Source organism: Sapajus apella, unplaced genomic scaffold, assembly GCF_009761245.1.
Source record: "Sapajus apella isolate SASKATOON/1434 unplaced genomic scaffold, GSC_monkey_1.0 scaffold62, whole genome shotgun sequence".
In the NCBI taxonomy this organism is placed as follows: Eukaryota; Metazoa; Chordata; class Mammalia; order Primates; family Cebidae; genus Sapajus; species Sapajus apella.
In genome coordinates, this window is record NW_022437002.1 from 19,919,110 (window position 1) to 19,934,550 (window position 15,441).

At 50.9% G+C, this 15,441-nt stretch overlaps 1 protein-coding gene across 1 annotated transcript in view; it reads right to left on the reverse strand.

The window, feature by feature from the left end:
• TRABD2B (TraB domain containing 2B) overlaps window positions 1–15,105 on the reverse strand; it is a 224,890-nt gene extending 209,785 nt beyond the window's left edge. Inside the window, exons 1-2 of the mRNA XM_032247518.1 lie at window positions 14,409–15,105; window positions 11,731–12,291 (exon numbers count right to left, since the gene is read on the reverse strand). Coding sequence (XP_032103409.1) covers window positions 11,731–12,291; window positions 14,409–14,510 — 663 coding nt within the window. The 5' untranslated portion in view covers window positions 14,511–15,105. The remainder of the gene's footprint in view (window positions 1–11,730; window positions 12,292–14,408) is intronic.
• Window positions 15,106–15,441: the final 336 nt, after the last annotated feature.

Below are 15,441 nucleotides of genomic sequence, written 5' to 3' on the forward strand. Positions count from 1 at the left end.
CAACAACCCATCCCTACACTGGATGACGCTCAGTGTGTGAGACCAAAGGATCAAGAGCCATCTTTTGTTATGGGATGGGCTTCACTTCAAGACAGACGTTGTGAAAATGGGCCAATGACAATAATGAAAATGACCACTACTTAAGCCACCACAGTTAACATTCATCAGCTCTTAGGCCTGAGCTGCTCTGCTATGTGGTTTACATGGATTATCTCATTTATGCCTCACAACAACCCCAGGGGGTGAATACTGTTGTGAGCCCCATTTTCTCAGATGTGGAAACAGATGTTCAGCCATCTAGCCAAAGTAGAGGAGTTGGATTTTCAACTTCAGTCCAATGTCTTCCTTAAGGTATCAAAAGATCCAAGTAATCCTGGCTCCCTCATTTTGAACAAAGCACTTAGCCTCAATTTCCTCAAAATGGGGAAGAAGTGCTTATCTTTCAGGATTGTTTTAGAAATTTACTGTGATAAACTAGAGAGCTAGCATATAACAGGCACTAAATAGCAATGGCTGCCTTAGGGCTGGATAGGAAAGAGAAAGAATAAAGCCAGTGGAGGGAGGGTAGAAAGGCTTGTTCTGCATTTTCCCATCCGGGCACTTCCACATAAGTCTGCTTCCATTCCACCCCATCTCCAGGGCTCCAAATCCTATTCAACTTGCAAGGTCTCTCTCAAAGCCACCTCCATCCAAAAGCTTCCCCACAAAACTACTGATGGAAGCAGAATATGAAATTACCTCCAAGACCACCAGTAGGGCTCAGCATGCAGGTTCTGTAGTGCTGGGTCAACAAACATCAGTCTATACCCAGAGGAACAGAAATCATTCTACCATAGAGACATGCACACCAATGTTCACTGCAGCACTATTCACAATAGCAAAGGCATGGAAATCAACCTAAATGCCCATCAATGACAGATTGCATAAAGAAAATGTGGTACATACATGCCATGGAATACTAGGCAGTCATAAAAAAGAATGAGATCTTTTGTGGGAACATGGATGGAGCTACAGGCTACTATTCTCAGCAAACTCGCACAGGGATAGAAAATCAAATACTGCATGTTTTTACTTATAAGTGGGAGCTAAATGATGAGAACTCAGGAACACAACAAAGGGAGCAACAGCACTGGGGTTTACTTGAGGCTGGAGGTCAGGAGGAGGCAGAGAAGCAGAAAAGCTATTGGGTACTGGGGCTTAATACTAGGTAATGAAATAATCTGTACAAAAAAACCTTTGTCACAGTAGTTTACATATGTAATAAACCTGCACATGTATCCCTGAACCTAAAATAAAAGTTCAAAAAAAATGACAGTCAAGGTCAAGCACAATGACCAAGCATTGTTATCAGTGAAGTCCCCAACTGGTTCATTTTGTCCATCCCATGACCAAGCCACAGCTCTTTAAGCTGCATCTCGGCCCCAATACAGGGTCTGGTGCTCAAAAATGTCCTATAATCCAGTGGATGCTGAAGCCACCCAGCTGGATATCTGGAGGTATATCCAACACCTGGCACTCTGAAGCAAATCCAGTTCCCTTTCTGAGCTCAGTAACCACACTAGCGGGGGTGGGGGGGGGGGGGGGGGGGGGGGGGGTGGGGAAGAGGGGTCGGGAAATGGACTAACCCCTTTCTTGGCGTCTTGTAGCGGGGGACGGGAGGGAACGCGATCGCGCTTGTGAAAAGCCTCTGGAAATTGCAAACCACGATGCAAATGGTTGAAATTATCATTGCCATTTAAGCTTTTGTCTCTTTTCAGACTCAAGGCCAAGCAGCTCAAGAAAGGGAAACAGTGTGAAGTAAAGCTAAAAGATGAGCCAGAGAGATTTCCAAAAGGCTTTCTCTGCCGGTATCATTCTAAAAGGGGCTTTCGAACGGGACCCATGGCTTAAATTACTAACGGCCTTGAAGGCGCATTAAGTCCCCAGGAGATAACACTGGCCAGGAAACTTTAAATAACCTTAATAGGGAGGAAGGAGGTAAAGCCTTTAAACAGAAGACAAGGGGGGGCGCGGGGAAGGCCTGTCCTTTTATCTTTGCACTGGGTCTCCCCAGGCAGGGCTGGCTGTGCGCCGCGCTGCCTCCTCCCCCGCGCGAAAGCGGACTCGCCCAGCCCCGACGTGCCTGTCCGCAGGGCCCCGCCTGTGTCGCCGCCTGACCGAGGGACGGGCGGGGACACACACGCTGAGGTCCCCAAGGACAGCCGCCCAGCCGCTGCTCTTTTAGGAAACGTGGACTTGGACTCGCTGAGGTCAGGCCAGAGAGGCCGCGCGGCTCTAGCCAAGCGGGTCGTGAATGGAGCGCTCACCTATGCGCCAGGCCTTTCTTGGAGAGTGAAATGGGCACAGTCACGCAAACCTCCCAGAAGAGCGTCAAGGAGAACTGGAGGTGAACGGACACCCAACAGGCGGCTTTTTGCTGCATGGTCTCTTTCTAGTCGCAGTCCACGCAGAGAGCGGCCAAGCTGAACTGCTCACGGCCCTCAAATGCACCACTTGCGTCCTCCAGCGTAGATACCTCCAATCTCTTGAGCCTAGCACTTTCTAGCCTTTACCTGGCTTTTTTACTCTTTCCCATCTCAGGTTCACCTAGGCTTCTTCCAGGAAGACTTCCTGGATCTCCTCAGGGCCGAGGAAGCGGTGCCTATTCTGTGCTCCTACAACACACCAGAAGACCAGCCACAGCCTGCTCCTCCTGGCACCTGCACGGATGCTTGGTCCCCTCCCTACCCAGAAAGGAAGTACCTGGACAACAGCAACGTTTGTCTTGCTCACTATGTCCAGCACTTATCCCATGTGTGGCACTCAGTGGGCACTAACAAACATTTCTTGAAAAGTTGTGTAATGATAATTTGAAAATGAAGGGATAACTATGAGCTAGTATTTACTGAGCATTTGTGTGTGTGGCACTGTGCTGTAGTGCTTTACATTAATCAGTTAATCCTCATAGCAATCCTACAGTTGTGATGAGGAAATTGACACACAGATAGGTTATGTAACTACCCCAAGGTTACTTATACTCCCAATAAATACACTGATTCTGGGAACTGAAGGAGCATGGGGCCATCTGGCCAATGTCTGAGGTTTTCCATTGGAGGGGACTTCTGAGCTGAGTCTGCACTACGATGTGTAAATTTAAAGACTGACTTTTGGTTCTGAAGGTAGAATCAGACCAGGATGTTCCTCTCAATAAGGGAGGTGGGAGGGAGCTTAATGCCTCCTCCTGCCCTTCCTGAGTCAATGGGAAGAAAAGGGAGAATCCCAAAAATGCAGACGACAGTGTCAGCACTCAGGGCAGCGGAATATGTGCACTGCCCTGTGCTGATCAGAAAGCCCCAGGTTCTCCCAAGGAAACCACCTTGCCTAAGTCCTTCAGAAGGAACACAGAATCCAGCAACGGGTGCAAATGCAGAGACCATACATCTCTTAAGGCCCTAGGCTGTCCCTGAGAGATGCTCCCAGGGCCCTGATTTTTATAGGTCTAGTCTGATGACCTCATGGCTCTTTTCCAGGAAAGCCAGCATTCAGTGTGGCCCAAGTACAATTTACCCACCTATCCTTTCAAAACACAGTGCTAAAAGCCAATCACATTGTTGCACCTAAACTCAAACTAGTGAGTTATGATTACGTGGTATCAGCCCAATCTGATAACCATGGATAAAAGTCTGGCTATAAAGTGACATGTGTTTGATGAGGCCAAGTTTTTAACGTGGATGGTCCTCAGGGACCTTTACCAGTTCAGAGGAGTAAGAGTTAGCCAGAAGGGGCTCCCAGGTAGAAGAAACAACATAAGCAAATGCATGGGGCATAACCAAGGAGTGTATGTGAGAGGGAGGGAGGGAGAAATCACACAGCTCAGCATCCCTGGTGCTCCAAAACCAAGATAGCAAGCGAAGAATAATATTAAGCATTGTAACATGAAAATAAGTGGAGGGATGCAGTGAGCCTGGAAAGGATCATTTGTGCTCTGGGTAGTGAAGAGGATTAAAAAAAAAGAGACTTGTTTGCAAGTAACAGTTGAAAAAGAGGAAAAAAATATATCCCAGGATGGAGAGTAATGAATCCAACAAGGACTCATGAATGTTACAAAGTTCTGACCAAATGGGCCAGCAGCAGTACTGAATGTGTCTCAGGTGGAGAGCCTTAAGAGGTTTCTGAGAATTACAGAGGCGAAGACATAGTCCCTTTTTAGCATCCAGAGCTGCCAACACTCCAACCACAGAATATACCACAAAGCCCCAACTCCAGAACTGGAGACCACTCAGTCTAATTTTGTAATCAATTGTGAGCACATTTTGAGCTAGGTTTGAATCAGAAAAGAAAAGACTGGCTGAGAAAAAAATTATAAATAAAATACATAAGTGCTGAAAGAATGTCATAAAATGCCATAAAGAATTCCACAGAGGGGAAAACTATATGTGGCTGGGTCATTAAGGGAAGCTTTGGCCCAAGTCTTTCCAAGCAGATTACACCTGGGAACATTCTAGGAAGACTTCCTGGAGGAGGTACAGCTGTGAGCCTAGCCTTGAAAAAGCTCAGCATTCAAAAATAGAATAGAAAAGGAGGAAATTCCTAGAGAGGGAGGGGACCTAGCACAAGCAACAGCGTTTCCAAGCTTGGGGCAACAGTTTTGTGTTCCAGCGGATATAGTGCACAGATTTAAAAGCCTGCGGATCCTGGAGGAGCTGCTCGGCCAGACGGCTTGGCAGCCGCTGAACAGAACTGAAGGCTCGGCCACCGGCTGCCTGTGGATTAAGTAGGCGGACAGAGAGCCAGTGGTGGGAGATAAAAGGGAGTGAAGTGGATAATATTTAGAAGCAAACTCAAGGGGAAAAGAACGTCAGCAGCCCGACTGGCAGGCTGTGGCGCTCGCCGGCATTCTTGTTTCCTCCCTAGGAAAGCTGCATTACCAGGCGACCTCTTCCTGGCTTTGAGAGATGTCCAAATGGGAACTATTAACAAAGGCACGCTCCCATTTTTATCTCTGTCAGAAAGTGCTTTGCCGGTCAGGTTTTCTCTGTTTGGCCTGGGATTGGAGAGCGGGTTGGGGGAAGAAGATCAGACAATATGTTTGCGGATGAGGCTTCTTGGAATTCTTGAGAGCTGGCTCCTTCCAACTATAAGATTTTAGAAGTCTGTGTCTATGAGCTGACAATTCTTCAAAGCTAAGAGGCTAGGATTTCAGGACATGAAGACTCTTCGAGTCCCAGAATGTTTCTGAGCCTAATGTTCTGAGATTCCTAGCTTCCTTGAGCTTCAGAGTTTGGGTTTATGGTTGGAGATTCTCTGAGCCTGGAAGTCTCTTTAGACTAGAATATCTCATGACATCTTGGTCACCTCCAACTTTAGGCCGTCATCCCTTCTGACGGAGGCGCCAAAGCCAGCCTGTGCTCCTGCTTCTGCGTGTGTTGTACCCCTTTATTTAGTTAATATAGTAACATTAAGAGCTGAATGCACCAGGTCATGGAGAGGGGATGGACAGAGCTCGCCATGCCTGCAGGGGTTCTTCACAAACAGCCATCTGGCACAGAAAGAATCTGAGTGTATGCATGCCCGTGGATGGCTGCTGGGAGACACCCCGTGATGGACATTTGCTGAGCAGCTCCTGACCCAAGGGCTCTGTCAGGGAGACACAGCAGATGTGGCAGACTGCAGAAGCACAAGGTGAAGGTCACGCCAGAAGCCTGTTTCTCACTCCAAGTTCTGGAGGGATCTAGTGGAGGCGATGCCGGTCTGTGTTTAATACCACATTGAGGGACGGGCTCTCCCTCTACGGATTACTTCTGGGGAGAAAAAGCTTCAGCATGGTCTGGAGTCTTCCAGGCGTGTCTGGAGCCTCGGGGTAGGCTTGCTCCCTCTACTCTAAAGAGGCACATAGATCTGACGGGAGGCCACAAGGTACAATACTGTGGGCTCCAGAGCCACCACACAGGCCTAGAGAGGGCTGGAGGACTCAAGAATGGCCATTCTTGGAGGACACGAAATTAGAGAATGGTTCTGAAAGGTGGGAGCACATAACAGAAAGGGGAAGGAAGAACAGGGCTTCTATCTGAAGTGTGCAGAACCAGGACACAGGAGAGACTAATAGGTGCTCTGTGCCTCAGTTTCCATGCTATAAACAGGATTAATAATACCCACCTCTCAGGGCATAAAAGCAATGGGGTGCACTCTCAGGTAATAAATTCTCAGCAGGCAAACACTCTAACATTTCCAGGTCTCTTCCCAGACCCTTCACTGACACAACACAGTGAGGTGCTCTGGTTGAATGAGTGAGGAGGACAGAGGGAGAGGAGTCACAGTGAAGGAGAGCAGCCGAGGCTGGGCGGGTGTCCAGCAGACTGTGCCGTGACAGGCTGGGGCTCTCCTCTCTGAAGCCTGGCAGCAGGATCACCCACTGGAACCAACAGGCTTCCGGACAAATAGGTATCAGCAGTAACCGCCAAAGACAAGCCTGCCAGCCCCTCCCAACTACAGATAACTCAGGTTCAAAATTTTAGAGTGGGTTGGCGTGGGATCTCCAAAATATAGGTCAAAGATAAGTATCACAGAAGTCAGACCTGGGCCAACACTGGAAATCACCTAGCCCAGTGTTCTCATGGGACAAAGGGAGCAACTTAGGCCTGGAGAGGGAAAAGGGCTGGCCCAAAGTCACGGGCAAGGTTAGTAACAGGGTCAGGATTAGTGCCTGCTTTAAATACGATGGTCCAAATGTATGTGTCCCTCCAAAATTCATATGTTGAAACCTAACCACCAAAGTGATGATATGAAGAGGTGGAACCTCTGGAAGTTGATACATTCATGAGGGCTCTACCCTCATGAATGGGATTAGGACCCTTATAAAAGAGGCTGGAGGAAGCTTGTTCACCCCTTCCACCATATAAATACACAGAAGGTATCATCTATGAAGACCAGGCCCGTCCCAGACACAAAATCTTTGATCTTGAATTTCCCCGCCTCCAGAGCTGTGAGACATACATTTCCGTTGTTTGTAAATTACCCACTGTAAGGTATTTTGCTGTAGCAGCCTACATGATAATTTTGACATTTTGGGTCGTTATAGGAAGGCGAGGAGCTTTCAAAGTTCAGAATGAGACTCCTCACTGTGATTTGTACCTTTCTTCATCGTTCATTCTTTCAATAGTGCTGGATGATGGAACGGAATCAGAGAGGGTCACATCATAATTTCTGACCATTTGCTCATTAATTCATTCATGCTCCAAATATTTACTGGGCACTTACTAATGCCTGCTGGCCCCCCAGGGTGAGACAAAGGAGCTCTAACTATAAGCGAAGGAGATCTTTATTCACCTGTGCAGGGTTAGCTTGTATTGGGGGCAAGGCGGCGGGGGGGTGGTGTGTCTTCACAGCAGTCTCCTAGAAAGTTGGGGACATATTCCAAGGAAGAAGCTGATGCCCAGAATGTCTTTGAGAACTCCTAATTTAGAATCACCTTGAGATCCAATGTATAAGCCAACGAGAAAATCAGTTCCAGCACCTTTCAATTCTCTCTCTCTTTTTTCAGCAAGAAATGATGATCTACCACCATTCCAACACACACACACACACACACACACACACACACACACACACACTTCAGCAGAAATGTCATCTAATAAAAACCAGATCATCTTTCAGACACTGGAAAAGCAGGGCTTGTGGCAATGGACTCACCTGAGTTTGAACACAGTCCACTTGGCCTGTCTGTGTAATCACAGCCAAATGACTTCACCTTTTCAAGTCTCAATTTACCCTCTTAAAAATAAATACAATAATAAACCTTGTTGCATCTCTGTGAGGATTAGAAATAACACCATTATGAGGTCTAACGCAGCACCCTGAACAGAGACAAAACTCAATAAATGGTACTGTGGTTTCTAACTCCTAAGTGAGGGACCTGTAGAATTTTGCAAACATTTTACACACCTGTGGCAGGCATGCTTCAGCGCTCAGGCGCTACACGTATCACATGGTAACGCTCAGATGCTTGGTAAAGTACAGAATATCAGAGTCCTTGTTTTCTTATTATACCTCGGAGAACCATGTAACTCACAGGTCTCATCTAGTCCTCTGCCTCTGCCATGCAGGGAGTTGAGGGGGAGGACAGGTACCCTAGAGGGAGAAGTAGTGGCAGCCGGTACCAGTCCCTGGAGGCAGCAGGCAGAGCTGATAAAAATCTGCAGGTCCCAAGCTTGTCATAAGATCTGGACTCAAGACTTTGGCATCCTCGGGCCCCCAAGGGCGGGGCTCACTGCCTCTTAATACTCCAACTTTACCGTGTTCAGCAAGGGGTGAGGACTGGATATGGCTGCTGGGAGAAGGGAGTGGCAGCTTTCCATGCAGCCTTCCTCTTTCCCTGCCCTGGAGCCAGTCTAGACTATTTGCTAAGCACAGAACCAATACCCAGGTAGTCATTTGAACCCATCAACAACCTCCCACAGGTAGTATCTTCTCATGTCCCACAAAACCAGCTCAACTTTGAAAGACTGGTAATTACTGCCCCATTGGATAGATGGGGACATCAAGTCTTGCCCAAGATTATACATATACAAGTCATTGATTTAAGCGTTGAGGCTGGGACTGACACCTGGAAGCAAGTCTCCTATCTCCAGCCCACTGTGCTGAGCTGTCTACAGCACATCAAGAAAATCTTCAGAGACCTGCCTTACCACCAGCCTTATAGCCAAAGGAAATAATATCTCTACAAGTATAAATTTTCCAAGAAAGGAAACGTTAAGCCCTCAAGTCCTAAAGCAGAGATAGAAACAGAAGAAAGAACTAAGGAATTACTATGGAAGATATCGAATACCTACACAGGAGGAAGTCTAGAGAAACAGCCGGGAGAACACATCCTTCAGGTAGAGTAAGGCTGACAGGCTCTGTTCCGTATTAACCATATGACCTTGGGCAAGTCATTCAGCCTTTCTGGATGCCCACCTTAGAAAGCCATGGGGTTGTTATTGAGAATTCAATGCAATAGTAAAGCGTGTGGAGCCTCCTGCAGGGTGCCTGGCACGTGGAATGGATTAGAATCATCCTACGGAATGTCAGGGATGGAAGGAGCTTGAACGATGACCTCATCTCAGTGTCTTCTTTCACAGACCAAGAAAACAGGGTCCAGAGAGAGGAAGTGACTTGCCCAAGGTCACACAGCAAGGTCATGGTGATGCTGGGTCTAGCACTGTCAGTTTATTCTTAATCAAAGACCGAAACCTGACGATAGACCTGATCTTTCAAGCTGCGCAAGGATGGAAGGAGCTCCTTCAGGGGTCCCAAAACTTAAACTTTCTTTCTCCATTTAACAAGCAAAAACATAGTATTTCTGTCCAGAAAAAAATATATATATAAAAATTTTAAAGACAACAACATTGATACTAAAATCCCAGATCTTAACAGACACTCCTTAATTAAGCCTTATTTTTCCCGCCTTCTTCTCTCACTGCCCCCCCAACCCAAATATTTTGCAATAACAGTAATGCTGCAAGGAAAGAAAAAATAAAAATCTGATGCACTTAACAGATATTTTGGTACACTAATGCGTCACAGATGTTCATATCAAACTGCGCACGCGTGCATGCAATTTTACTGAGGAGGCTGCTGCATTTCTGATCTTGAATTTTTGGATCCCTAATGACCTCATCTGCCCAGGCTCCAGAATCCCACCCTTCCCACTTAGTCCAAGGCTGCCCAAGGAGGATGGAGGACAGATTTCATCGCCTCTCTCCAAAATGATAACAGGACAAATTGGCATGACTGGCCACTCTGGCAGGTGGTGAAGGGTATGTAGATTAGGGAACTAAGAGGAGTTCTGTTTTCTTTTGTTCGGGACTTGCTTTCTGCAGCTCTTTTGAGGAGCTGGACCCCAAAACAATTTTAAGCGTGGGCCCAGGCTGGTGATGGGGTGGGTACGTTTTTGAAATAGAGATTGGAGTCCGTTTGATCTTCAAACACAAGCTTTGGAGACTGTCAGCAGGCTCCCTCCCAGCCGATGAACGGCTCTCAGTAACTTTTCCTAAAACATCACCTCACACACACTTTCCAGCAAATGTTTTCACCCTACCAAAGCCATCATTTGGTTGAACAGCAGTGTTTCCAGACCCCGAAGAAAGATAGTTCTGTTGTTTTAAGAGAGACAGATTAAAGCCAGGGGCTGCTTAGCCAGAGTTTCTGTGTGCTTCCTTCAGCCTTTGTCGGATTCCTCTGTGGTTGGTGCAAAGAGGGTGTTGAGAGTGATGGTGGATACCCCACCTCCCCACCCTAAAAGAGATATCGAGGCCAGACATAGGCCTCTGAACAGAGGGGCCTCCCACAAACCTGCCACCGAAATGAGATGGGCGGTGAGCGCCGGGGGTCCCGACACAGATAATATCAGCTCCCGAGGCTGGCAAGGGAAAAGTCACTTCAGAGGGAGAAAGCGGCTATGTTCAGAGGAATCAGCACTGGGCCAGAGAATACACAGGATTTTCCCCCGTGGAGAAGGAGTCAGGCATAGTCAGAACCCTGCAGGGCGTGACTAACTGCCCCAATACTCCTGCCACTGGGGCCCTCTGGGTAAGGACTCCACAATTATGGGAGAGCCAGCAGGAGAACCGACAAACCCGCCTTTCATTTGGCCGGCAAATCAATCTGGCTTCTTACCTCCCCAGGGACAATATTGCATTTCCCTTAGAAAAACAAAGGCCAGAGATCTTGGAAAGGGGATCGGTTTCTGCCGCTGTTTCCCTGGTGAAGAGCTTGCAACATCTACGGAGCAGCAAGCAGGTCTGATTCCAGGGGTAGTTTCTGGCCCAGCCAATGTATGAGGCTGCCTCCTTAACGGGCAGCGCGTCTCTGAGCCATGCCTCACTCGAGAAATCAGCCCAAGCCCCATCTTGGGGCCTTCTTGAAGGAATCCCCATTCTGGGATTGACAGCCCCGTTCTCAAGGCACAGATGTGAACTCATTGTTCCCAGGGTCTCAGAGCTGAGTTTGGGGCCAGTGAGTAGCAAGTGACCTCTACCCATGGAGACGGAGCTTTTAATGACATTTTGCTGTATCAGGTCTCTGGCAGCCAGAGACTTTAAACCTCGTAAGCCCCTCCCTTCTCTCCTACTTCAGAGTTTCAGAAATCAGAACCTTTAAGCGAACACACTTCTCTGGAATTATTAACCCCAAAACTCTCCTGGCTGACTTTCTCCTGGCCTTAGGGAGGCGGTCCGAGGGTCACCTAGAGCTTTGCACAGAGCCGGCAAACTGACAGTGCTTAACCTCAAAATGGCAAGCAGGGCTCTGCTGTCGCCAGGTCCCGGACAACTCTGTTGGCTCAGCCTCAGGAGCTCTGCCTTCCTCTTGCTTCCTCCGGCACTGTCCACACACCAACTTCAAGCCAGTCTCCAGGGCCTCGGGAAAGCCTGACACAAACTGGAAGCCCCTCTTTTTGTTTTTGATCACCCTGATGGTCTGAGGGAAATTCTTTCTGCCCAGGCAAGCACAGCAGGTGAGGAGTGTACATCCCCAACACGCAATACTGCTGACATAGATGCAAACACTCAGACGCTTACCCCAAATTCCAGCACACCCCACTCTCAGCTGATACCACCAGCACAGCCAGGGTGCTGCCTCGCAGCCCAAAAGAACCTCTCCTTCCAGAAAAAGGACCTGACTCTGGCTGCCTCCCCCTCCCCATCGAAAGACAATCAGAGAAGGGGACCCGGACTCCAGGGCTGCCAGCTCTGGGCTGGGGCACCGCATACCTACCTGGGAGAAGTTGAGCCCGTTGAGGGGATGGCACTGCTCCTCCACCCGCTCCACAGCCCCTGTGGTCTTCTTCATCTTCTCGGCCTGCTGGGCCAGGTAGAGGTCGAGCATGGGCACGCCACGGAAGCGCACGTCCCTCTCTGTGAGCGAGTTCACCATGAGCATCACCCAGACGGGCCTCTTGCGCTCCCAGTTGCCTGCGATGGCATTGAACAGGTAGTCAGCATAGAGCCCCTTGCCCCGCTGAGCAGGTGTCATCCAGGAGGGCATCATCAGCTTCACATAGTCCAGGTGGCGCTTCAAGCGCCAGTAAAGCTCATGGGGCAGCACGTCCTGCAGGTTCTCCCCGTGTGGCAGCAGCTGGCAGCTGGCCAGGGCTGAGATGGTGTAGGGGTCTGTCAGGTCCAGCTCAAAGTAGACGCGGGCACTAGCCTGGAAGGCTGCCTTGGAGTTGTCGGGGATGAAGTCCCAGACGCGGGTGTAGGGGACATGGATAGTGCCAAACAGGTAAGCCGGGGGATCACGCCGAATCGTCCACAAGAAGGAGTTCAAATCCCTCTGCTGCAAGAGTGGAGGAGAGGCAAGGCAGTGAGGCTGAAGGCAACCTAGTAGAGTCAGGGTAGCCCAGATTGCATTGCAGAGGGAGGTGGGGATGTGAGGCAGATACCTATACACAGGCCGGCCGTGGTAAAGAGCCAGGGCTTTGGAGCCTGAAAGACCCACATTCAAAACCTAGCTTTGCCCTGTCTTAGATACATGATTTTGAGTGAATCAGTTCACTTCTTATAGGCTCAGTGTCCTGATCTGTAAAATGGGAGCAAAAGCAACTACCTTAAGGGTTTTTGGGAGAATTAAAAGATACAATGTACGCATATTAAGCCCTCAGAGCAGTGCCAGACACAGAGGAAGTCGGCAATGAACAGGAACTCTCCTGATTAGCGTTTGCTGGCAGTGCCAAGGACTGCCACACCACCTGAGGATATTCATGCTTGGCCAAGCCAAACCTTCACGCGTGGTGTTTCATGTGGAGGGTGGGGAAAGGGGGAACAAGAGTCCTGCTCTGGCAAGAAGGGAGGAAGTCATATAACTTTTAAATCCAACCATTGGAAGATATATGCCAAGAGCACTTTGAAAGCAGAACACCTATTAAAAATAGCACACCTATTTAAACAGCTACTTCCCATTCATCAGGGTAAATTCAGTTTTCCTTTTGGAGGGCAGGTCTGGGGTGTCAGCTACTTTGCTCAGCCAGCTGAGACCATAGATGAGAAACTGCTTTAAAATCTTGCAAGCCCAAGTCAAGTTCCAGAATCTGGTTTGGGGGGAAAGGATTCTATTACAATTAGTCTCAAGAAATGTACATATTCTGGGTACTTTCCAGGCTCCTCCCCTAAAAATGTATACCTGATCTCTAACTCCAGTTGTTTGTCATTTTCTATGACCTAAGCTCCAACTTAGGGGTGTGTGTGTGTGTGTGTGTGTGTGTGTGTGTGTGTGTGAGCTAAGGAGAGGCATTGCAGACAGGGGTCCTTTTTCCAGATCCAATTCAGGGCTGGGCGTAAAGGGCATGAGAAGAGGACTGTCATTTCTCTTAGGCAAAGCCATTTTCCATCCAGAAAAATCCCTGGAGTGCCCACTGACCACTTGCAAGCTGTAGACCAACTCATAACATTTTTCTCTCTGATTCTGGCACAAATAAAAAGTATGTGTTGGGATGGTTGGGTTGTGGGAGAACAGTGCCTTACTTTACTAACAACCCAAAACTGTAAATCCCAGCATGCTGGTGATAGACTGAGAGCCCACAGCCAACGAGCTCCCTGTTTGTGCACAAGGCTGGCTGCCGGAGGTGCACCTTGCCCAAGGTCAGCGAATTCCCGGTTAACAGGACAGCACACCTACAGCAGCCAGACCCTCCGACACTGCTTCCTGGCCTCCAATTCAGGGTTACTGTCAATGCATTAATTTACACTTAGAGGGAAAGATACTGAAGGAAATAAAGAGATTCTTTGTTTTGGACGGAAAATTAGGAGAACCAGTAATTATTCGACCCCCGAGGAAGTATTAGGCCAGCACGTCCTGGCATTGCCTTTTCCTCTCCTCTGAAATCGTCCCCCTTTTTAACGAAATGTGGATGCTGGGGAGAGTAGGTGCTGGGGGCCTGGGCTGCAGAGATGGAAGTGAGAACCAGCACCAGGGAGAAAGTTTGTCTTAGGTCAGAGTAGGAGGGCAGGGAGAGAGAGGGAAGCCTGGGAGAGGGCAGAGTGTGTGAATGGGAGAGCAAAAGGGTTGGATGGAAGTCAGGAGAAGGGCAAGGAGCGCTAGAAAGACACACTAAGAAGTGGGCAGAGAGACCAGAAGGGTAGAGAAAAAAATGAGGAAGGAGAGTCAAAAAGGGGCGCAGAGGGAGGAAGCGTCCAAGCAGGACCACAAGTCAGGAGAAAAGCCCGGGAGCCGCAGCGTGTGGAGAGGAGCCGGAGAGGGAGCGTCCCTTCTCGCTCCTGGCTCGGAGCTGGAGCCGGGACAGGCAGGAGCGAAGGAAGGGCGCCCGAGGCTGCGCCCGGCCGGTGGAGGTGGAGTGGGTGGGCTAAGGTGGGTGCGGAAGCAGGACCCAAACCATCGTCCCACGGGGCTGGAGTACCCAGGCGGGCGGGAGAGTGGCCGGGCAGGCGCTCGCTCACCGATCCGGGCGGCCGGCACTGTCCTCCGTCCGGGGGCTGAGGGCGGGCGCGAACGGTGGCGAGGAGGGCGGCGAGCAGCGGCCCCGCCAGGGCGGCGTGCATCCTGCCGGGGCCCGCAGGGCGCGGGGGACTCTCCTGGGCGGCGCCCCTCAGCAGGGTGGGGAGCCCCCAGCTGGGAAAGGAGTTTTCTCTGGAGCACCGGGCTCCAGCGGCGGGATGCTGGGCGCCCTCTGGGGCGTGGCTGACTGTCCCAGTCGGACCTGGGGGTTTCTCTGGGGCGGGGCTCCGTCTGTTGGAAGAGGGGACCCTCTAGGGCTGGGCCCCTCCCCAGGGCGCTCAACCTCGCTGGCCGAGCACCGGGGTGCTGAGGGCGTGTTGGGGTCCTTGGGCGCGCGGGGTCCCAGAGCTGCGCCGGGGTCCAGGGGCGCGCGGGGTTCCTAGGGCAGTACCGAGAGCCCAGGGTGCGCTGGGGTCCCGGGGTTATGCTGAGCACCCGGGGCGCGCAAGGGTCCCAGGGGTGCACGGCGCTCCAGGGGGCGCGCAGTGGGACAAGTGCGGCGGAGGGCGCAGCAGGGGTGGGGGGCCGCTCTGGGGCTCCCGGCTGCCCCCGAGCCCGGCTCAGAGGGGCGGCGGGCGGCCGCGCGGCCGCTGCCCGGGCTCCGCCATGCTGCTCCGCGGCTGGGAGGGAGGGAGAGAGGAGGGCGGGAGAGCGGCGCGGAGCCGGGCCGGGCGGGGGGCTGGGGCCGCTGGGGCGGGGGAGGGGAGGACCTGGCGCGGGGCGCCGGGGGCGGGGGGCCGGGGCCGCGCCGGGCCGGGCCGGGCCGGGCTGGGCGGCTGGGAGTCGGGGCCAGCTCCGCGCCCGGGCGCGGCGAGGCGGGGTCTGATGGGCATGGCAGGCGCTCGCTCACTCCTCTCTTGCTCCCTCGCTCGCTCCCTCACACACGCGCGGAGGGAGGCGAAGCCGGCAGCAGCCACTTCCCAACTTTCCAAACTTCCCAGCGCAACTTTTTCCTCTCCTCCCCTGCCCGCGCCT